This window comes from Xenopus tropicalis, chromosome 2 (assembly GCF_000004195.4).
Source record: "Xenopus tropicalis strain Nigerian chromosome 2, UCB_Xtro_10.0, whole genome shotgun sequence".
Classification (NCBI taxonomy): domain Eukaryota; kingdom Metazoa; phylum Chordata; class Amphibia; order Anura; family Pipidae; genus Xenopus; species Xenopus tropicalis.
Genome location: NC_030678.2, coordinates 135,570,853 through 135,595,347, shown reverse-complemented (window position 1 = coordinate 135,595,347; position 24,495 = coordinate 135,570,853). Strand labels below are relative to the sequence as shown.

General features: G+C 41.1%; 1 protein-coding gene across 4 annotated transcripts in view; it reads left to right on the top strand.

Annotated features, from left to right (window-relative positions):
- Positions 1 to 23,064, top strand: part of nckap5l (NCK-associated protein 5-like) — a 51,715-nt gene extending 28,651 nt beyond the window's left edge. For 3 of the 4 annotated variants that reach the window (XM_031897145.1, XM_004911845.4, XM_002935119.5), the window contains 12 exons: positions 3,098 to 3,159; positions 4,097 to 4,198; positions 7,040 to 7,108; positions 9,926 to 9,964; positions 12,136 to 12,255; positions 12,622 to 12,717; positions 13,353 to 15,838; positions 17,169 to 17,334; positions 17,556 to 17,622; positions 19,420 to 19,722; positions 20,184 to 20,299; positions 21,845 to 22,075. In XM_031897145.1, coding sequence (XP_031753005.1) covers positions 4,100 to 4,198; positions 7,040 to 7,108; positions 9,926 to 9,964; positions 12,136 to 12,255; positions 12,622 to 12,717; positions 13,353 to 15,838; positions 17,169 to 17,334; positions 17,556 to 17,622; positions 19,420 to 19,722; positions 20,184 to 20,299; positions 21,845 to 22,075 — 3,792 coding nt within the window. In that variant the 5' untranslated portion in view covers positions 3,098 to 3,159; positions 4,097 to 4,099. Of the gene's footprint in view, positions 1 to 3,097; positions 3,160 to 4,096; positions 4,199 to 7,039; positions 7,109 to 9,925; positions 9,965 to 12,135; positions 12,256 to 12,621; positions 12,718 to 13,352; positions 15,839 to 17,168; positions 17,335 to 17,555; positions 17,623 to 19,419; positions 19,723 to 20,183; positions 20,300 to 21,844 lie in introns of all 4 variants that reach the window. The other variant, XM_004911844.4, reaches the window with a different exon arrangement.
- The last annotated feature ends 1,431 nt before the right edge of the window (positions 23,065 to 24,495 follow it).

Below are 24,495 nucleotides of genomic sequence, written 5' to 3'. Positions count from 1 at the left end.
TTTGATATGGATGTCCTTATATGTCTTTAAATGTAATTTATGGTATAACTGAATCTGTGAAAGCCAAACACATCTGAATATAATGTATTATGTTTTGGGAATGGTGTGCTTATTTATTATATTTAGGTTCCATGAGATGCTAAATACATTGTTAGCCAGCAGCATACTGCGAGCATGCTGTGCCCCCCTGCAAAAAAAAAATCATCAGAGGGGCCCTCGAATACAGGTACCTAGCTGCCGCCCCCTCCCACTTGCACTAACATGCAAGCATACCTGCTGCAGAACATTTGCAGCGGGCACACATAACTTCACTGATTAGAGCGGCTATAGATGGGGTCTGGGGCCCCCTGAGGCATTCAACAACTAATATATATATATATAATCTCAGTAAATATTGCGTTTTTACTCCCTCAGAGATCACCTGACAGGAATTAATGCAGCTCTAACTGTAACAGGTAGAAGTGTAGGAGTAAAAGACAGAACTTTGTCGATTAATTGGCTGATGTGACTTAACATGTATGTGTGCCCCTGGTTTGTGTGCACCGTGAATCATATGATCCCAGGGGGTGGCCCTTAGTACTTAAAATGGCAGTTTATCTATTTAGGATTACCCAATGGCACATACTACTATAAAAGTATATTTTTATAAAATTGGTATATATTAATAAAGTGGGGTACATATGAGCTGTATTACATTTTATATATTTTTTTTTATAGAGACCTACATTGATTGTGGTATAGTTTTCCTTTAATGGTTTTTCCTTCACTTTGTGATACGGTCAGATGCAATGATTGTAGGCAGTCTTCATAAAAGCTAGTAATTTATTTAGCCTATAGATGATAGTATTTCTTCTGGGCTGTGGCAAGATTGCAAATCTGTTAAACGTATACTGTTGTGGGAAAACTTGTTTTTTTTCAAAATGCATCAGTTAATAGACCTTCTCCAGCAGAATCCTGTATTGAAATCTGTTTTTCAAGAACACATGCAGATTTTATTATATTTAATTTTGAAATTTCACATGGGGCTAGTCATATTCTTAATTCCCCAGGGTGCCACAACCATGTGACCTGCGGTCTGATAAACTTCAATCACACTTTACTGCTGTGCTGCAAGTTGGAGTGATATCACCCTGCTCCCAGCAGCCAATCAGTAGAACAATGGGAAGGGAGCAAGATAGCAGCTCCCGGTAGATATCAGAATAGCACTCAACAGTAAGAAATCCAAGTCCGGCTTGGGACTCCTCCAGTTACATGGGAGTAAGAGAAATAATAGGTTACCTGAAAGCAGTTCTAATGTGTAGCGCGGGCTCCTTCTGAAAGCTCAGACTCAGGCACAATGCACTGAGATGGTGCCTACACACCAATATTAGAGCTGACAAAAATACATTTGTTGGTTCAGAATAACATTTTAAATTGTATAGTGAATTATTTGCTATGTAAACGGTGTAATTTAGAAATAAAAAGTATACCATAAAAATATGACAGTATCTCTTTAAGCACAGTTTTTCCGTTCAGGGATGAAAACACAATATTATACTACTATTTATTCTAACATGAAAGATTCTCTCTTGGTTTGCTGAGAATTAAGTGACGTCAAAGAGCAGTTTAGTGAAAGCAGAGCAGAGGTAGCGTAAGGTAAATGGCACTGCCTAGATTAACTGGTACATTGCTGAATAGCCCTTCAGCGCTGTTCTCTAATGCTGTGCACTGTGCTATCTCTAATTGACAGCACGGAGCTTAAAGAGCATACATATTTAAGGAGGTCAGATATGACATTGTAACAGATGTGATTGAAGTCTCTGGGGAGAAGTAGCCTAAGGTTTAAAACACAGGCTACTGAGTTGAATGATCTGTTGATAGTACTGTAGTACGTCATTAACTTTTAACCCTTAGGCTGTCGGAACAGTCAATAAGAAGGGTTTCTACCCTTTTGACCCTGAAATAATAGAGTTGCTACACTGCTAAGCAAAATATTGACTTATTTAGAGAAAAACAAACATTCTAATAATAATGTGGCTAGAGAAGCTGTATATTATGCTCTGAACGTACTTTGCCAGACCAGAAGTTTAGCAGTTGTTTAATGTGTAATCTCCCATGCCTTCAAAGTCCATCTTTTGTGTGCCAGTGGCACTGCACATGTGCAGTGTGCTTGGGAGCTGAACGTTAAATATCTGTCAAAAGAGGGTCAACATCAAAACATTAGCTGAAAGTGAGCTTAGATCTGTATAGAAGCTGATAATGCATGGCTGATTCTAATCAAGTGTCTATGCTGCCCTGCATTGTGAATGTTTTAGTTTATTTAGTTATTTCTGTGATTTATATAGCACCAACACATTTCCACAGCACTTCACAGAGATTATACATCATTCCCTGCCCCAAAGGAGTTTACAATCTAAGGTCCCTATCGCATTCACACACTCTGGTCAATGTAGTCATAAGCCAGTTAACCTGCCTTTATGTTTTAAAAGTATGGGAGGAAACCCATGCAGACACGAGCAGAGCATTCAAACCCCTTGCAGATAGTGCCCTGGCTGGGATTGAACTCAGCACTGCAAGGCAGTAGTGCTTCCAACTGAGCCACTGTGCTGAATCAATTGCTTATATTGAGAATTATACATGATGTACAGATATAGATATATACTTTAATTTTGAAATTTGACATAGGGCAAGACAATATTTTTAGTTTCTCAGGTGTCCTCAGCCATGTGCCAAGTTTATCAGACTCTGATAAACTTCAGTCAGTTGGAATGACGTCACCCCCCAACAAGGGAGATTTGTCACGGGCGACTAATCTCCCTGTGTGCCAGAGCCCTTACTCCCCAGGAGCCAATCAGTAATACAATGGGGGGGGGGGGGGGGGGGGTTAACAAGATAGCAGCTCCCTGACACCTCCATTGTTTAAAATGCTCCCATGACCCACCTAGTGGTAGAGAATGAGAACAGCACTCAATAGTAAAACACCCAAGTCCAGCCATCATCCTCTAGTTACATGGGAGTGGGAACTGAAAGCAGTTCTAATGTGTAGCGCTGGCTCCTACTAAAAGCTCAGACTTGAGAGTTGAGAGTCTGTGTACTAAATATTGATCTCTTTGTGCAGATTGGCTGAAATGCCGCAAGTCCAGTGCCCATCCAGCTCCTGGGAATGAAATCACAAGAGAGGTGAGTACAGAAGGGACCTCTGTCCCCAGATGTTCTGTGTTTGTAGAAAGGAGAAATGCACAGAGCAGGCTGACCTGCTTCTGTCTCTAAGGCTCACTATAAAGCTTCCCGAGATGTGTTTGCCATGCAGGAAACTGGGCATTGTGGGAAAGCCCTAATCTTCATAATCCTCCAAACCAGATGGGAGACTTCTATTTACTCCGTCATTAAGTGAAACTGAACCACTTTGCATTAGAGGAAAATGCTACAGATCCTCCAAATGCCAGCAGATTAATAAACAGATAACTGTTTTTTCCTGTATACAGAAAGTAGCAATACGTAACCAAGCAGAACTTATATTATGTTATATGCATACAAACTACTTCTTATTATTTTGCAATTTCATCCAAAGATTACAAATGATTCTATGGGAAAACTTACTATATACAATTGCATGTTGGCACCCAGCAAAATGCCATCTGAAGCTCTACCACTTTAGCTCAATCATTGTGCTTTGGATCTCTCTTTGTTACAGATAACAATAATTCTCTGTGTGCATAAGGGTGAAGACACACAGAGCTACTAGTAGCAGCTACTTGTCGTGGCTACTAAAAAATACAATGCTGATCATTTACTTATAATTGTCTCTACATGTGTTTTAGCAGAGGCAATTCTCCGTATTATCTATGGCAGGGAATTTTCTGGCGTTTAGTAGCCATGAAAAAGTAGCTGCTACTAGTAGCTTAGTGTGTCTAGGCCCTAATGGCCAGTTTAGTAAAATAACATATTACAAATGATGTAAGTTCGAACAGTTTTACTAAGTATTCTGGTTACTACTTAGTTTTACCCAGTCTGCGCTGCTTTGTTACCATGCACTTACTTTGCATTTATTGTTGAGCCTGATATTTGTATTATAAACTGAATGGTAACTTTTTGGTTTCTTTTCCCTTCTACACAGAGAATGACTTCGGAGGTGGAGGATGAAATTCGGCTTCTGACTGGAGGAGTATCTGAGCCACTTGTCATTCAGGATTTGTTGGAGCGATTGCGGGAACTAGAGGTAAGTGCCTGTGGAACAAGCAGCTGTTCAGCCCCATTTTAAATGTTATTCTTGTTGGATCATACAGGCAAAATATGCATGGAGAAGATATATTACATATAGAAAGAAGGTTAAACTGTTCTCTATTGAGTGTTTTAGTTGATAGGGCTGCCCACTTATATGTTTGGTTGATTTTTTTTTTTTTTTAACCCATTTCTTGCTTGAGTGATCATTGATTGGAGACGAGGAAAAGTTAAGATCAGCAACAACTCAAAGCAATGTTTAGCCAACCGTATAATTACAATTCTGAGTGATTTTCCCTGTATTAGCTGCACACAGTTATATAAGACTAGGAGTGAATATTATTTCAGCAGATCAGTAAGTTCAGCATATTGGTTGCACTGAGCACAGACAGTTTAGTTTTTATACACCTCCAGATCCCTGATGCCTGTAAATATTAAACACCATCCTATAGCTCTTTGAAAGTTTCCTATATGAATTTTTGTTTGTTTGTGGCTTCTGTAAAACAGAGCCTTTAAATCTTAGCAATCTGGGTTCTTTCCTGTCTGGTTTCAGTCAGGCTGCTGTCAGTGGAAGGAAGTGCTTTAAGAAAGGGTATTCCGGGGAATGTTGCTTGACCTCCATCTAGATGCACCTTGGTTGGTGTCAGAGCTATGAGAGCAATAATATTATTTAGATCAGTGCATAGAGTTCCCTAAACAATTTCCTTGCCATTGATGTGGTTTAAGGTAAGATCCTGCTTTATAGAAGCCATTAAGAAAATAGCACAACATATAGGAAGATTCAATATGATGTACTGTATGTTGAGAAGCAATTGGGTCACATTAAGCTTTTCCAACAAGGTAATTTGGATGCCTAGAAGAAAAGGCTGTCTGGACAGTTATAGCCTACATTACAGATAACTTTTGTACTTTGAGATATTGTTATTGTTTAGGAAAGGCAATCATATTGATCGAACAAGGCTGAATTACGGCTTAAGTCTATTCATATGACTCAGACCAAAACAGCTCAAAACAGCAGTTCCAAAAAGGTGCATATATGTGTCTGTTACACAGGCAGGCCAATCTAGGTTCCATGCTAAATAATCTCACTCTGCTTAGTAAACCCATTCTAATAAACATGAGCTTGTCTTTGGCACTAATGAATGCTACAGAGCTTGCTTTAAGGACTTACGCTGATCAGCTGCTTTATTTTTTTACCTCCTCTACATCCCTTTCACAAACCAGCTTATTGTATGTTTTTAGTTATTTAAAGGATTTTCTTTTACTCCACTCAGATTTTAAAAGGAGCAAATAGAATAAGCATTTAATATTTGTTATGGAGAGAGAACACCTTGTGTGTAATGGGCATGCTGTGTGCTGCAGGTGTATATGTGTATTTATCACTGTGTCAGTATGTATGCAGTAGCCTTAGAGCCTATCGAACTGCCTGAACACTAATTATGGTTTGCTACTAGCTACTCACATTATTAATAAAGTATATTCCCTCTGTATTTCATATTTCTATTAAAACAGAAGGATTAAAACCAAATTAAATCTAATTAGTGGTATGCTGAAATATATACTTTGCAAAGAGACACATTTGGGACCACTCACTATAGCATCAAAGGGCTTCCTGCTGACCTTTAGATTATGAATTGTGTGTCCTTAAGTGTGGGTTAGGGAGGTATTAAGACAGCTTTGCGTCTCTCTTTCATGTCATTTCACACTTATTAGAGTGTCTTACTATTTATTTAATAGATATGCATCAGAATAGTTCACCAGCTCCTGGGGAGTAAAATAAAATTAGAAAAAAACAGAATATCTCTTCTCTGCAAGAAGCTGGATTACAATTATGATTTTGACTGTGTAATTAGCCATGTCTCTTACTCTCCCCTTCCACGGAATACATCAATGGATTATCTCTGCTCACTAGTTTATTAGGACACAAAGGGAGAGAAAAACAACATCTGTGCAGGACTCTATGAAAACCCCCTTGGGATTGTACACAAGCCCCTGATGGATGGAGAATTTGTTTGCACACGGATATCATTAAGAAATGCTGTTTACATCTAATGCAGTATGAATCTTTGGAATTGACCCCAAAGGGTTATTGTAGTGGGATATCTGTAGTTACTAAAATAAACCAAGGTGCCACTGTGACTAGGGCTTTCCTTGAATGTTAAAGGGGCAGTGTACACCAATGTTTATTATAAAGCTGCTAGCAAGAGCTTATGTGGAACAAAAAGTTTAGGCTTATTTTAAATTAAAGATTTAAAGCTATCAGGCAGTGCACATGGGACATAAACTGCCCTTAGAGAACGTCTCTTATCACTAGCTTTGCAGAATCCCCTTCGGAAGAGAAAGCATTCATTTTGTGACACCCCCACCTCCGCCTGTCAGTGCCAAAAGTAATTGTGTGATACTCCTTTCTTTCCCTTCTGGGTTCCAAGTATAATAAAATAATAAATAGGCTCACATGAAGTGTGACTAAATCACTCTTCTCTCCCCATACAGTTAATAGGGAAGAAACACCTATTTATATGGAACAGGAGTTCTCATAAGTATGTAGCTGTGTAGGTTTTGCTGTTATAGTAAAACATATAACCATATTTTGTAAATTGTCTTTATGAGACAGAAAACAATGTCTGTATTCGGAAATTTGGGTATGCAGTTTTTACATGATCAGCTATAATGGACCAAAGAAGAAACCCAATAGTCTGAACTCTCTGTAAGAGCAGACATTCAGGGCAGCCATATTGTATCCAACTTAAAGTAATGGCAGCCGTGGAGATAAGTGATACACAGCTGAGACCTTCCACAAGACAGGATTGTATTTAACTTAATTTGTTTAACTTTGCAGGCAGAAAACACTGCACTTGCTCAAGCCAATGAAACGCAGCGAGAGACCTATGAGCGCTGTCTGGATGAGGTGGGTGCTATTTATTTATTATTAATATTATTATTATGGCTTGTTCAAACCAAGGGTGCAGTTTTTGAATAGTTACAAGTGCTGGTTTATGTTTTCTGATTTAAATTCCAGCATAGAGTGTGTATTAAAGACATGCAGTGGGTCAGGTACTAATGGAATATCGGGGAGTGTTACAACTGTCATAAATAATTTCAGCTATGAAGTCAGAAGAAACCTTATCAGTGGGAAATAAAGTGTACTGGATATCCTGTTTATCTACAGAACAGATTAAAGGGGTCTTAAACCTTTGGTGCTTAAGCTGTTGCTGGACCACAACTCCCAGAACTACCTGAAAGGATGCTGGAAGCCATGGTCCAGTAACATGTAGTCCTTTTTGCCCAATGAGTTACAGTTACAAGAAACTGTTAAAAACCGAAATAGCTTGATGATAAGCTTGTGGGAATGCAGAGATTTCACTGCCCACGGCTGGCTTCAATTATTGTGTCACCCAAATGGAATGCCAGAAATCTAGTTCTGCATTCAAATTCCGTAGATAAGAGTTTCATATATGTAGCCAGCCACAAGCTCGTGAGACATGGAGTCATGCGCAGGGTTGTCCCACAGGGTAACGTAACAAGAACAGCTTAGTCTAATTTGGGGCAGAAGGTATAAAAACTTCAATAGGCTTTCTGCTTTTTGAAGTCTTTGAAATTGCAGGAAGGGTCTCATTTCTCCAGTTTAACCTTCACATTGAGTGAGGCAGATTGGTGCCTTAATCTGTGCAACCTTGATTTTCACACATCCATATCTATGAATAGAGAGCTAGACAGTGTTGAGCTGAGCTGAGATGGAAAGGCTCTTAATCATTTCAGGGACAGGAGGTTGAGGATTAGAATAAATGCCTGCAGTACCATAGCTCGCTCCTTTAAGTGTGCTTCTCAGCCAGCTGGAAAGCAGCAGTCATGTCAGCGTAATGATCTTAGGTTGAACTTCATACTGAGACTGCTTATAATGTGTGTATAGGTTAAAGCAGTGATCCCCAACCAGTGGCCCGTGAGCAACATGTTGCTCACCAACCCCTTGGGTGTTGCTCTCAGTGCCCCCAAACCAGATAGTTATTTTTGAATTCCTGACTTGGTGGTAGGTTTTGGTTGAATAAAAACAACACATTCTACCAAAGCCTCCTGTAAGCTGATAGTGTGCATAGAGACTACCTAATAGCCAATCTTAGCCCTTATTTGGCACCTCCATGAACTTTTATGATGCTTTTGTTGCACTCCAAGTCTTTTTACATTTGACTGTGCCTGATAAGTAAGAAAGTATGGGGACCCCTGGGTTAAAGAGTAGCGAGGGTAATTACTCCATTGGTCAAATGTAATAGTCCTAGGGATGCTGTGTGAATTCCCATGGCTAGCACCAGCCCTTGGTTACATCACACCATCCTCTTACCTTCCCTGTAGTGATGTACTGGTTGGCCCACAACCCATGGGACCTGCATGTTTACTCTTAGGTCAGGTGGGTTAGGGTTGAAATTTGGGTGACCATCGTTGGTTCAGGTTGGGTCAGACGGGGGAAGTGCACCCTTCCCCTGCTCACAAAGTGTCCATGTCTAGGAATCTAAGGTGCGGGTCCTTCAGTGGCAGCATTTTGTGAGTTAGGGTGGGGTGAGGATTAAGGTTTTGCGGCTTGAGAGCTCTGACTAGTAGGTAGTTTAAAATGTATTTATAAAAAAATTCCTAAAGTTTTGGGCAAATAGTAGTCTGTTTCAACCGCCGCTGCCCTTTGAAGGACAAAGTGGATGTTGCTGCTTTTGATAGCACTGAATGCAAAGTGTTGTATTGAATGCACATTGAGTAGTGACAGATGGACCTAAACGCTAGAACAAGGTTTTGGCATTGAAATCCGCCAGTCACAACTTTGTGTTCTCTCTAATACAGTGCTTTCCATTTACTAATTTTAGGAGTGATGACAGGCTGGTGGGGGCATTGTCCACCTCTGTTTTCTCTAGGATGGCTCTGGCTGACAAAATGCCGTATGTGCTTTAGTGTCTGTCATTCTGATAATAAACCCTCATAAAGGCACTAAATCCTGCAAAGAAGCACACAATGGCTTTCAGCCATGATCAGTGACCATTGTGGTCAGAATATTCCATTATTAATGTTCCCTATTAATAACATTTACATCAAGCAAGCACAAAAGTGGCTGTGTAACGCTTCCACTTTGAAATAAATCCAGTTCTTCCAACACTAACTATAAATTTCTGAACATTTCATTGGCATAAGCAGCAGCGTGCTTGAAACCAAAATCTAAAGCAGATATTGTATTAATTTCTAACAGCGGTAACTGGATGGTTTTATCCTGTGACTGTTTGCCAGCGATTTATATTTAGCCTCCATTATACAGAATGGCTGCAGGCCTATGGTATCGCTTGAGTCTTATTACAAAGTTGCAAAGGAAGAAAATAGCTGCATTTGCAAAACATGTTTTCAGCTGTAATTCTCGGCTCCAACATCAAAGAATGTTTATTACGGCTGACTCGCATACCATCATATTTAAAACATGCAGTTTCTTTTAATTCTCATGTGTTAGGCCAGATTTAATGAATAATGGGCACAGAGCCTTGCGTTTTATTTAATAAATACGTTGCTTTAGGGCTGTCTATAGAGACTGAAATAACAGGCTTGAATTTCTTTGTTTATAGAACAGCACAGAATATCCAATCATGTTGTGAGAATATTTTAGATCCATAGCACAAAAGTTCTTGCATTGATCAAATTCATTATTTTGAAGCTTATGGAGTCTTGGAGACATTTTGATTTCTGTACCTTTCCCCCACAGGTTGCAAACCATGTTGTCCAGGCCCTTCTCAATCAGAAGGTAAGAAAACACTTTGTGGTATTTACTTATTACATGTAAATCACACAGATGTTATTCCTTTGCTCTTCAAAGACAACTAAGCTCTTTTACCCTGAGATTTAAAGTAGTAACCCTTCTGTCCCATGGTATTCCACCTTACGTGTTTGATCCCATACTGGAGGGTATAAAATATGTAAGATGGAATACCATGGGGCCTGTATGTATATTCTCCTTTTAATATGGAGCTTTGAATAAAATTTGTGTTTTTATATAAGTTTTGGATTTTTTTCCCTTTTGTTGTTTGCTGTGCCCTTCGGTTCTGGGGGCTGTTTCCTGTTAACCCTTTTAGAGTGGCCAATACCACAGAATAACTAATACCACATGGTACTGATTCTCGGCCTGTGGATATACTCAGCTGATAATCAGCCCCTATGCTGCCACCATCAGCCTTCTCCTATGTCTGCGCCCAGAGCCACTGAGTTGGCCCGGGTGCAGGTGCACAGAATAGATTTTGGCACTGGAACATGCAACTATGCATTTTGGTGTTGAAATCCACTCTGTTTGCCTGCACCAGGAACCAGGGTGTCAGCCCTGTCAGCTAGGCTAATACTAGCATAGGGGCTAACTTAATCCTGTGTGCCATTAGCCTTAGGCTCTTTGATGGTCATAGCTGAGCAAGATCATGCATGCTGGTTTCCAATCTGGTCTTGGCTTCCAGTGTGCACGCTCCTGGTGGAAAATCGGCTCCAGGAACCCAGACACTGAATGCAGCAAGGGCAAAGCTATCTTTGCTACCCCACTTTGCATTTAGAGAGCAGATACAGGAGGCAAGAAATGTGGTTTGGAGGTGGGAAGGTGGCAGTTAGCTTTGTGCAGGGTAGCTAATATATAAAAACTCAGGGTGGGGGGGCTATACATTTATAGTATAATACAAAATTAGAACTTTTCTAGAAAAAAACAAGTTGAAAAAATAATGAATATGCCGATTATTCTTTATATCAGTTCAGATCATCTCATGCTTGCCATTACTTTACTGGTATGCAGCCTGCTGCTGTTGGAGGGGATCAGGGCCACAGGTTGCCCATGTCTCACATAGATTCATGGAAAGAAAGTGTTTGGGTGTTTTGTCTCCACATCATTTCCCAGGAAAAAGCTGCCAAGCCCAATGGGCAGGAATTGTCTCTGAGAAGAGTCTATTATGGCACATGAGAACAATTATCACCTCAGATCACAAATGTACACAATCAGAGGCGATAATCACTTGCATGTGCCATAACCACAGCAATTCTCAGATATTTTTCACAGACTATTCCTGGTGTTTTGTCTTAGTGACATTCCCTTCCCATAAGGCTCTGGTCAACACAGACCGTTAGCTCCGCTTCTCTCTGTCTGCCTACAAAATGCAGGGAGAGGAGCTGAGCCAATGCTCTCTTCTGCAGCTCCAAAAATAGCTGCACCGACAGGCACAGCTTCAGCCTGAGTGCAGCTACGAGGAACGGAGCTCATGTTTTTCAATCTCCAATTCCTGTAGCCAACTGCTAGTTTACAAATCTACTGAATAAAACAGGAATCTTTGTCCTAAGGCTGATGGCCCACAGAGCGAGTTAGTCACCCAGAATAGATCTCTGCTATCATGGGTGACTAAACTCTCCAAAATGCCTTTCCACCGGCAACAACAGGATTTGCCAGTGGAAAGGCCTACGCATCGCTTTAGCTTTCCTCCTGCAGGCAACTCTGCGGGACCTTGGAAAGCTAAAAGCGATGCGTAGGCCTTTCCACCAGTGACTCCTATTGTTGCCTGTGGAAAGGCATTTTGGAGAGTTTAGTTGCCCATGATAGCAGAGATCTATTCTGGGTGACTAACTCGCTCTGTGGGCCATCAGCCTTAAGACAAAGATTCCTGTTTTATTCAATAGATATGTAAACTTGCAGTCGGCTACAGGAATTGGTGATTTGCAAAGGTTAGTTGCCCACCATAGCAGAGATTTATCATGGGCGACTAACTCACTCCATGGGCTATCAGCCATACACAGTCACAAGAGTACAGCTCCCAACAGACAATGCCTAGAATTCTTCGGTTTCCAGATCCTTAGTGTACTGCCCAATATTCCTGTAATATCACAGCTATTTGATCATTTTAAAGGCAACACATTTATGGTATCTCTGTTAAAAACCAAATGGTTTGTTTGCAGGATCTGCGGGAAGAATGCATCAAACTGAAGAAGAGAGTGTTTGACCTTGAGCGCCAAAACAGAACCTTAAATGACCTCTTTCATCAGAAGTTGCAGCTCTCCTGTGGCTCATCTCCCGAGGTACCAAGTCACTACCCCTGGATATAGTAACGCATGCCCCTAATTATGCTCTTTTATGTGTACCTGCTGACCTGCTTTCACTATTCTTTTATATTTATTATGTGTGTGCATATATTTTCTGCACAGAGAACTTTATTTGCTCTCAGATTAGCATTTATTAATAAAAATATTTTGGCAGGCTAACCGACAAAGCCGTTCCCAAAGTACGATATCATTTGTGGTCTCTAACAAAACAGCATGCTTTTGAAACTGTTTTTTCATAGCTTCTTTTGCACAATATTTAACAATTTTGCCTTGATATGAATGAATACAACTAACATCATGCAGTGTGTAATGAAGCCCTAATCTGTTTCTTCCCATGTTAAGCTCCACCCCCTGCAGGCTCTGTCTGATTCCCAGCCTGGTGAATTGGAGAGGCTCTCTGGCTCATTACCCTTGGGACAATGTGCTGCACAGAGAGAGGTATGACTGAAGTTATTTCCAGCTAATGACTGATGTGATATGTGCACTTATGTTTTGCACATCAGGGATTCGTCGCTGATTGTTCAACCTTTTATTATCAAATGGCCTCTGTCAGTCTAACTATTCAAAGCACAGAATTAAAGTGGAACTGTCACTCAACTATTGTGGATGTTTATCCCTTTCACAAATACTCCTTTTTTTTTTTTTTTATGTATTCTTAAAACTGGAAATGTTATATTGATATGTGTTTTCATCAAGTTTTTTTATAATATAAATTTGTACCTGTTTTAACCAGTTTATGCTAGCCAGCAGGTTTAAATGCAAGATTAAAAGCAGCATGGTTTTAGGTTGAAGAAGCACACTAATAAGCCATTTATATCTCCAAATCTGATATCATTTGTATTCACTACAGATTGGGTGTATGTTTATATCAGTGTTAATTGCACCTTAACTTTAGAGTTTAAACATTTGACATGATTTTCTGTTTCTTGTTTTTCCTTAGCAAAAATAGCATCAGAATCATTATGTGAAATGCGATGGTTTATAATTTTTTATGAGGAAACATTTCCACATTGCACATAATTAAGAGAAGTAAACGAGAGCCTGATTTTAATTAACTTTTGTAATTCCTCCAGGAGAACCAGCGCTCCAGCCGAGCCCAGTCAGCTTGCCGCTCTTTGGATGCAATGTCTCCATTCCTCAGAAAAAAGGCTCAGATCTTGGAAGTTCTAAGAAGACTGGAAGGAACTGGATCTCAGTTAGGATCCTCCTGCACTGCCCCACCAGTTCTGCTTGGTGGTGCATCACCAGGGGGAAATGGTCTGCGTTTAGGATCAGACCCAGGTCTTGATTACTTGAATGGTGAAGGACTTACACCTCCAGAACTGGGTGGAGATGAGCCTTGGGCATCATGCCTGTTGTTAGCTCAGAATGGGTGGGAGGAATTGCTTAAGTGGAAACCAGTTCAACGAGAACCACCTGCAGGTAGCCCAGGGGAGGGTGGAGGGGAGAGGCTTGGTTTGGCTGCAGGTGATGATACACAACAATTGGCACGACAGGCTGAGGGGAGCTCTTCCTCTTCGGATGATGAGATAGGTGATCCTCCACCTCTGCCAAGTGAGTTAAGGCAACGGCTGCCACTGACAGACTTGGCTAAAGGCTTGGGGCCTTGCCTCTGCTCGCATGGAGATAAAAGAATGCCTGTTGAGGGCCACTCTGATGGAACTGGCTTGAGTAGGGGACACATTGGGCATCTCCATTCACTGACATCCTATAGTCGAAGTTTGAGGGACATGGTGGAGAGTCCACAGCTGTCAGGGACTCAACAAATGGTTACTGAGAGGGGGGATTCTTTGTCATGGTCACCAGGAAAACAGGCTATATTGGATGGACTAGTTGATACCTGTCCTCCTTCTCCTGGGTCTACCAATGTACAAAGAGACACAAGTGTACTGAATCTAAAGGACACATCCCTCGATTTACCAGATGATGATATGCAATCATCATCAGGAAGCTCTAACCCAACCTCTGGGGATCCTCAAGATACACTCATCTCTTCCTCCGAGCCTCGGACACCTCACATTCCATCTCCAGCAAAATTTCTCAAGTTCCTTAAACTCCCAGGCTCAGGGGAAAAGTTACAAAGCCCTAATCCCTTGCGCCTCAGTCCACAACTTACCCAGTCCTCAAAGATACCTTGTAGAAGCAATAATTATGAATCATTTCCCTCTCCTCGTTTAGGAAGGAAGGGAATAGAGGATATACCAGATCCCAGTACTGAGCATGAACCAACTTTCCCCTCTGACTTACCACTTTCTGAACCAAACAGGCAAGGCCAGTGTGAGAGGACTTCAAACAGCATTATAAACAGGCCAGAAGTGCAGTGTTGCACCAAAAAGTCACATGATTATGAAAATATCCCACCTAAAACTTCAGAGCTTCCCACCACAAACCAAATTAATGAATCTTTGGAAGTTTCTTCCCATTTGTCTGTAGGAGTGTGTACTACTAATTGTACCCCAGGACTTTGCATTCACACTCAGGGTAACTGTAATGAGGAGACTAAGGGTCATGTAAGCTCCCCCTTTATTCGAAAACCTGCAGCTTCCAGAAAACCTCCAGAGACACCTGGACATCTCCCTTTCCGAGAAAGGATGGGAAAGTTAAGAGGAGCTGAAAACCCACAGGGAGACACAGCTGCAACAGGATCTGAAAGCAGCAGCATGGTAGCAGATGGTCCTGACACCCGTCCTTCTATGAAGCGATCAGTTGGTGTTAGCAGTCTAAGAACACCTGAACCTGGATCTACAGAAAGTTATCCACCAAGATACCATGGCCAAAAAGCAGAGTCTGCACGGACCCGTCAGTCTGGTACTCATTGTCCTATTAGTTCTCCACATGGCATCCGAACACCAGCTAAGGCACCACCTGTCCCTACCAAATCTCCACGTAGCCCTCATGGCAGCCCAACAAAACTACCTGCAAAGTCCCCAAGTAAGGCAACAGGCAAACCTTTGATATCTCGGCCCTTAAGTGAAGAGGTAAGACCAGGCTCTCGGCAGGCTACTCATGCAAGTGAAGAAAAACAAAAGGCACAGTCAGCTGGGGCAAGTAAGAAAAATGCCATTTGTCCAGAATATGCCTGTCCTCGTAACGCAAGCCCACAGGGAACAGAAAGCCTTCCGCTTAGTGCTTTACACTCTGCCATTGAAGAGAAAGTGATGAAAGGCATTAAAGAAAACATGCTGAGGCTGCAGGAGCAACACCGCACACCACCACCCGACCCTAAACAACGCAACTCAAGTGGTATCGCAAGTTGGTTTGGCTTGAAAAAGAGTAAACTGCCAGCACTAAGCCGGAGGCCTGAACCTGGCCGCCTGAAAGAGGACAAAAGGGAGAGAACAACAGGAGTATTGCCTCGCTCAAAGGAAGTTAAAGGGGAAAGCCTAAACATTTCCATGCTCATGGAGAAGGCTGAAGACCTACGTAAGGCTCTGCAGGAGGAGAGAGCTTATATAAATGGCCTTTCCATTGAGAAAACCCGCTCAGCTGCTTCTGTGGAATCAACGCAGAATCCACGACCCCTGACCGCTGATAACTTCATGCAGCAGCTGCTGAACCGGTGAGTTGGCCCAGGGCATTGAGACATTTTGTATCTCAGTACCATATAGATTTACATATAGCTCAGCCGATTACTACTCACTTTTAAAGGAAAACTATACCCTGAACATGGTTGGTCCCAATAAAGATACATATACAAAATACATAAAAAAGCTTATATATAAAACTATATCTAAATAAACCATTTTCATAAAAATATACTTAGTAGTATGTGCTATTGTGTACTCTTAAATAGAAAACTGCAATTTTAAGTATTAAAGCCACCCCCTAGGATTATAGGATTCACAGACAACAAACCAAGGGCAAAGATACATGTTAAGCCAATGAATAGATACAATTCTGTCTTTTCCTTCCCTCACTACTTCCTGTTACAGTTAGAGCTGCATTACTTCCTGTCGGGTGATCTCTGAGGGAGCACACAGCCCATCACTAAATGGTGGCTTAAGGGAAAAAAATGTAAAAGACGATATTGACTAATATATATATATAGTTTTGTAAGATTCATTAATAGGTCACTTAATATGATATAAACTGTTGGTTAAGTATTCATTCTGGGAGAATAGTTTTCCTTTAAAGGCAAGTTAATAATCATTTTCAAATTCCACAAGAATGCCAATATTTACATCACACTAAATGTTTCTTTGTGTGTTTTGGATTATTTACTTGTTCATTGCAGTTTGTATTTGTTGGCTTGCTGGGTGCAACTGGCCTGAGTAACTATGCAGTGATTTGAATGTCACAATGGAAGATTAATAACTGAAATTATAGTATTAAACTATACAAATATAAAGCACACAAATAAGCTTTGCAGTGGCCAGTGTCTGGTTTTTTTTTTTTTAGAAGGCAGCTGCCTCTGCCCATTGGCTTAAATCTGGGTACCTATGGACATCTTGGCCCAGTAGCCAAATAGGCAGATCATTGACTTAAATGGCTGCGTCCACTGGAAGCCAGCTGCCCAACTTGGACCCTGATCCAGCCATTTAGCACTGACTAACATGATTGAATCAGGCTGGTGAATGTATATAAGCACCATTCAAATGGGGTAACTAACATGAGCAGATTCTGATTAGGAGTCAGGTCATTTGGATCTATGTGCACAAATGGATATTGCTCTGTGTACTTGAAATGTGGCGATACTGGGGATAATATAATCTGCACACGTTCCTACGTTGTCCTGGGCCAAGCTGCTTATTTGTCCTTTTGGCTAGGCTTCTATTAGGCTTTGCAGATACATTGCATTTCCAGTTTTCTTTACTAAACTTTCTGGGAAGTAGTATAGATTAAAAGTCACATATTTAGAGTAAAAACATTTTTTTACACCTTTTTCTCAGAGTTGATGGAAAAGATCCACCCAACGATGGCAGGGTTGAAGGCAAGGCACCACTCCGTGATTTCCCCAGATTGTCACCTGAGAGTAAAGAGGCCAGACCATTCCGCCCTCAGAGGAATGGAATTGTGACCCATGTTCAGCGCTCTGAACAGAAAAGCCTTGAGCAGGTATATGTGTAGCAAGGAAGAAATAAGATTTGCTTGTACAGGTTTTGTGTAGGAAGGTGGGTAAAAGAAAGAACTTTGTTGTTGGAACTGATGATGACACTAGTTAATGAAGGAGCAGGGAACTGGTCAGGTAACCAGTAACCTATGTGCTTTTATGTATTGTAAAGGAAAGTATTTTTCGCAGCCATTCACCTATAACATTTTATTTCTTCTTTTAACAGAACAGGGAGGTGGTTCTCCCTCCAGATGGGAGGATACCAGAACCTAACCCTTCTCAGCACTTTGCAGGTATTTTCCATTTTTCTCTTTAATTAAGGTATTTCCCCTTATTTGTCTTGTTTTTCTTCTTCTTTGCCAAACCGTTGCATGGACCTACAATCAATCGGGCAAAGTGTGCCCGACTATCCAACAGCAAACGTTTAGCAGTTTGCTTTTTCAGGCCTCATGAAAGCTATCATGTGATATGTTGATTTAGGTTATACAGTGTGGGGAATACATAGTTACTGGGAGTGTGTCAGACTATGGGCCATATTTGTGCAAAACCTTAAGGAGTAAAATGCAGAAAGCATCACTAATATTGATGGCTGCAGTTGCAATATATTTGCAAGGCTGTTTTTACCCCTTCTGTCTTATACGGTTAACCACTGCATGCTAACATAAAATAACATGTCAGGTTGCTGTGCTACCCAATAGCAATGCAATGCAGCACACATATTAGACACCTCTGCCCCTTCCTAGATTTTTGGAAACCATGCTCAAACTCTTAGGATTTAGTGGCTGGTAAGAACAATTGCTCCCTGGGTGCACAGCAGTTTCAATGCAGTTTCAATGCCTTCTGTGGGAGTCACAGATAGCAGCCACCGAACGGAACTGAACAGCTACAGTGGAAATCCCTGAATCCCTTGAGTAATTCAAAAGTGAGGTGAGGTAGCAGTTTGCAAAAAAAATAACTTTCCAAATACAATTCATTAAAAGTAAAAGCTACTTCACGTGATGAAGCACAGATGCCCAATTTATTGAGAAGGCATATTGATCATTGATGGGCAGAAATATCTAAGATTTTAGAGCAAAGGAAAATCAAGGAATAGAACCCTCTGATATAGCTCCAGTTAGCAGGGTGTGAAATGTGCCCTCACATTTTCTTTGCAGTTGTTTTTAAAGGAACAGTAACACCAAAAAATTAAAGTGTATAAAAATAATTAATATACTATGTACTATTGCCCTGCACTGGTAAAAGTTGTGTGTTTGCTTCATAAACACTACTACAGCTTATATAAATACCCTGTTGTGTAGCCATGGGGGCAGCCATTTAAATTGAAAAAAGGAGAAAAGGCACAGGTTACTAAGCAGATAACAGATAAGTAGCAGATTCCCATTGTATTCTACACAGTTATCTGTTATCTTCTTATGTAGCCTGTGCCTTTTCTCCTTTTTTCAATTTAAATGGCTGCCCCCATGGCTACACAACAGCTATTTCTATTAACTACAGTAGTCTTTCTGAAGCAAACACACAACTTTTACCAGTGCAGGGCAACAGTACATTATATTTTAATTATTTTAAAACATTTTTATTTTTTAGTGTTACTGTTCCTTTAACCTGTTTCAGGAATTGGGAATTGGGAATATATTGTTTTTGCTGTTTCATTGGTTAATTGTGACCAATATTGACTGCAAGTAGTACATGGATGATAGAACCCATCCCATGCTTAAAGCTGGAGTTAAGAAGTGGTGGGCAATAAGCACACTGTGGTGCAAATACTCATAGTCGGGATGAGATAGCATGGAGCTGCAAAAAAATGTTGTTATTTATGGGAAAGGTATATATTTTTTTTCCTTGCATTTAGAAGACATCAATGTAAGTTGACAGAATCCTGTATACCCAGGTTATCATTTTAATGGAGTAACTATTGTAATGACTAAACGATGAAGTTTTAGGATTATTTAATCAAATATCTCAAAAATTGTGAAAAGTTGGAGGCTGCAAGTTTTCCAATTCCTTTTTTCCCCTTTTCCCTCTATTCATTGTTTGTTTTTACCCTGCATTTCTTTGCCTGCCAGTTACAACTGTATATCTCTGTCTCACAGCTTGTGACTCTCTTACTCGAACTCTGGATAGTGGCATTGGCACCTTTCCTCCGCCTGATTATTGTGGGGGTACTCCAACCAAAGGCACCCCAAAATTAAAGCCCCGGCTAGAATCGCCCTCTGTTCTCCCCGTGGGAAGGTTTTCTGCTTTCCCTAAAGTGCCAAGGAGAGCAAGGACTTTAGAAAGGGACATCCGGGGCGTGGAGGAAATCTTCTCATCTGGACAGCACCAGAGCGTCCCAGCCTTTCATGCACTGCTGGCAGAGCCAGAACCACCAATGGGACACAGAGTGTATGTAGAAGGTTAGTATTCTGGAATGCAAGCTTTCTCCTGTTTGTAGCATGATGATGATGATGATGATGATGAAAGGGCAGGGCCAGAGCCTACTTAAAGTGGGGGACACAGTAGAGCTATGGGGTAGTATAGATTTATGAATAAAAATGCCCAGTATTTTTACTTGGGAATGCTAGCAGGTATGTACCTTTTTTGCAATGATGAATTAATGACTAATGATATTGAATTTTCAAATAGGAAATGGGTTTTCTGAGCTGTTTTGCAAACTTTTTTTTTTTGTTAAAGAAATAATGTATTTTCTGTACAGTCTTTATCTGCTGCATTGGGCTATGAAGACATGTGTCCCTTATCAGATGGGCAGCCACATCCCCATTATTGGCCCACTTAGCTACCAGACAGAATCTCTTGTTTCTTCTTGGTTAGATCAGTTGTTTTGTTCTAAGCACGACTGTTTGTGTTTACATTGCAGATTCTAGCAGGGAGCACAGCCGGCCACAGCAGGGCAAGAACTGGACATTTCCCAATGCAAAGGTCAGCACAAACTCCACAGATGGCTTCCGGTCCAGAAACCATGACCTTGAGGAGGTAAGAAGCAACCCCTGGAATATAGAAAAAAATCAAATATAAAAAAACATGTCCTAACAATCAGCCTTGTCTCAAGGGGGGTCATTTACTAATGCTAGGGATGCTATGGAGGTGCTGGAATATAAGGCTACGGGTAGGGTTAAAAAATATCAGTTTCAGGTCTTAATAACTAGAATTTGCCTGTCGGATGTGACGTAGCACCTTTAAGCCTTGTTAAGCCCATCATGCACCATTTCCCCCTAGCCAAAATAATCCTGATCCCCATATTGTTCTTTTCAAAGACAGGTCGGTGCGCAGATGTCTGCATGTTGCAGGTTTCTACAGGAATATTGACACAGCTGTATATTTGCTCACTACTGGAGCTTCACTGATCCCTAGTTAATATAGAGTGAGCTCGCACATCACCCCTACTCCCACGCACATTCGTTATTAGCTGTCTGGGTGGAATGCTTTTATCTTCATATCCCCCTTTTAGCAGCGCTGAGTTTCACCTGCCATATGTGGGAGAAGGCACCTTAATAAAATGCTACAAAGCCAAGGTATTGGTTTATTAGTATTCTGACAGAGGTGCTCTATTTCTTTGTTTCGTAGGAAAGAGCCAGTTTCTCATTATCAACATGAAAGTTTATTAGGCAGTTTATATGAGTGGCTTTCTTATGGTTTGCAACTTGGGAGCAGGTCAGAAAACACAGCTGGAAGGGTTCAATTAGAAGTACTGGGTCTTGTATTTAGGGTTAGCCTGTTACTAAGTATTTTGTAAAAGTAGACATTAGGCAGCTTTAACTGAAGGCGTATGTCATTGGTTTTTGTTTTTTTTTTCTGAATTCAGATCTTTCATATGGGTATGTGACTGGGACCACATTTAGGAAATATTTTATTGCTTTTGATTTAGTATTTATTTCATTCCATGTGATTACACAACGGTCATTATGGTCATTTCCATGCTTTAAAGGGATTGTAAAGTCAAAAATCATAATCCTTGTGTGTGTTATTTAGGCCAAATGAAATACATTTGCAATATAAACCAATTGAAAATTCTCTGAGATGCTTTGTTGCCTCCGTAAAATCAACTCTATGGTCGACGGCAAAGCACTCAAAAATGCCTTCCCATGTATTGTTATTGGAATTGCTGCATATAAAGACCTTCATGCAATGATCCCATATAATCAGAACCATACCAAGAGGTACTAGAGCCCAAGGCAAGTACCTCTGGTCCCCACTCACCATAACTGCACCCTCTTCCATTCTCTACCCTGAATGTCCAAATCATAATTGTAGTCCCCCACTTGCCCTTTCAGGTACTTAGAGTAAGCCAGGGTGCTGCAAGCAGAGTGCATTATGCAGCATGTCGATATGGCCATGGATTTTGCTTGGGGAGTAATTCATCTCCACAGTTTGGGAACTAGAAACCATATGAACAAAGCAAGTAATAGTTTCCTTTGTGTAAATCATTTCATGTTACAGCAGTTTTGGATGTAAGTGAAATACCAGTATTTATTCTTTGTTCCTTTAAACAGCCACATGCTTTATTTCCTCTCACTTCAGATTCCTTCAGAAGGGGACCGAGACTGTGATGTGTCAGGGTACGCACACCCCTCCCTCTGTTTCCCTGGCAGTGTGAGCAGCCGCACTCCAAGTACCTCTGAGGTCGGGGAGGAGGGAACAAGTGAAACCAAATCTCGAGACAATGAGCAGTGCCAGACTGGCCTGGAGAACTCGGAATCTCTGAGTGACTCTCTGTATGATAGCTTATCATCCTGCGGGAGTCAAGGCTAACCGCTCCCTCCTATGACCACCAAATCCTTTACTCAACCAGTCACCCATAACAACTCTACAGACATGGGTGGGCAGTATTGGTTGCTTGTGGGTGCTATATGGAGCCCTGGTCCTTTTTCTACGGCAGTGTTTGTTGCTCCTTTAGGATTACCTTGATGTCACCATTCTGAGCTTGAGCAGTAGCAAGTATTAAGAACCAGCTAAAGACTTGATATCTCTAGCCTTACAGGTAAAGTCCCTCAGTCCCGCAAGACAGTTGCCCTTTTCTCTGCCTCACTCTCTCTCTGAGAGTTCTCAAATTGCTCTGCCTCTGTTTCTTACCCCATGTTTCAATATTGTTGCCCCACCCTTTTTTTTCTTAAACTGGTTCCCCTTTTACTATGCATTGATACCACCAGCGGATTTGATGTCATTCAGAAGAGGAGGACTGGTGAAGGGGAAGTCACGGGTTTCTCTAATACCTCACATGTCTGGTTCTCTGCTCAGTCTCCCAGCATCTCGGGCAGAATCACAGCATCCCATGTCCAGTTCACGTTGCTCTGTGCGTGGGGAAGTGGGGAAGACGGAGAGCTTAAAATGAGACACTTTTTTTTTCTGCTGCAAATCTGGAAGTCTCCACAATATTAGAAAGCTTTGGCCAGTGTGATCAGATGTGACTATTATTCGTTCCGCCTTGTTTTATCTAGTTTCATCTTGCGCTCCTTGGTTTTATTGTGTACTATGTTTAGTTCTTTCCATTCCTATGCATTTGTGTTTACATTGTATTTTTTTTTACTTGTCCTTGCTCTAAATAAGGTGCTAACCAGGAAAATATTCCTTGTCAGGTTCTCCCTCTTTCTACTATTGAATTTTTTTATTGTTTTCTTTTTTTTTTTTTTAAATACAATGCTTTTGATTTTATTTATATAAGTTATTGTGATTTTTGTTTTCTGCCTCACTTCCTTTTAAGCTCAAAAATAAAAAAGTGGGCTTTTTGCAGCCAATCAGAAGCTTGTGTGGTGTGCTCATGTGACAGGAAATAAGAGGGATTGTCTGTGGACTTGGATGATGGTAAAGTATTTCCCTCCACAATGGATCACGTTTCCATTTGACCTGTTGTAGTGAAAAAAAGCAACAGACAAAATGTTCCTGTCCGAGCAGTGACCTCCACTAAACCACTTATTTGGGTTTCCCCTGTAGGGTTTCACCCAGCCAATATTTTGGCCACCTAGCCAGAAAATCAGCTAAGGCCAGAGCTGTTATTGTACTTGCTGGTAACATTGTACCTCCCTGCACCAATATGCCCTCCCCTGACCCATCCATTTATTCTCTTGAATCACCCCAATGCCTGCTGCCACCATATCCTGCTCCCAAGGTTTGCCCTGATCCACATAGCCTTGTCTCGGGTTTCTTGCCCTGTGACGTCACTGCCCCACCCTGTGACAATGTGCTGTGCCCTCTTGAGTACTTTCTTATACAAGAAAACATGGCAACCCTATTCCCCTTTCACTGCTAGGGCTGCCACTTGGTTGGTACTTTACTGGGCTAGCCAGTAAAATGCCTGGTGCTGGTATTACAAATGTAATTGCCGGTAAATGTGTAACCCCCCCAAGGTTCCACCCCAGTCCACCTCTATTCCCTACTAATCTACCTTTCTCCCTCAAACCCCTCTAGCTCTCTAACCCTGCCTACTCGCCCAATCTTCACACAATCCACCCTGTCTACATTTCAGCTCTGCCCCTTCTAGGTCACAGCTCCCCTTCTCCTAGCCCTACCCCAAATGTCATCAACCAGTCAATTTTCTTTACAAAGCCGGTATTGTCACTGGCAAAAGGTGACAACTCTATTCACTGCTCCATGTGCATCAGCTAGTGTACTCACCATTATATAACAGGGGGTAGGATCACAGGTGGACACATTATGTTGTCCAATACTGATATGATTTTATCCAGATATTGGTCAACAGGCAGTCCTTGGCATCTGATAAGCAACACTATCTATTTGAAGGTGCCCAGGCAACAGCTTTTATCTCTTTGTGTATGACTTTATACAACGGCATTAAAGGAATAATGTTCTTTCAGCATTATTCTGTACTGAAATGTCTTTTTAAGCAAATCTTTTTTTTTTTTTTTTTTTTTACATTTAAAGGGATACTGTCATGATTTTTATGGCATACTTTTTATTTCTAAATTACACTGTTTATATTGCAAATAATTCACTCTGCCATTTTAAAGTTTATTCTTGAACCAACAAATGTATTTATTTAGCTGTAATATTGGTGTGTAGGTGCCATCTCAGTGCATTGTGCCTGAGTCTGAGCTTTCAGAAGGAGCCAGCGCTACACATTAGAACTGCTTTCAGGTAACCTATTATTTCTCTTACTCCCATGTAACTGGAGGAGTCCCAAGCCGGACTTGGATTTCTTACTATTGAGTGCTATT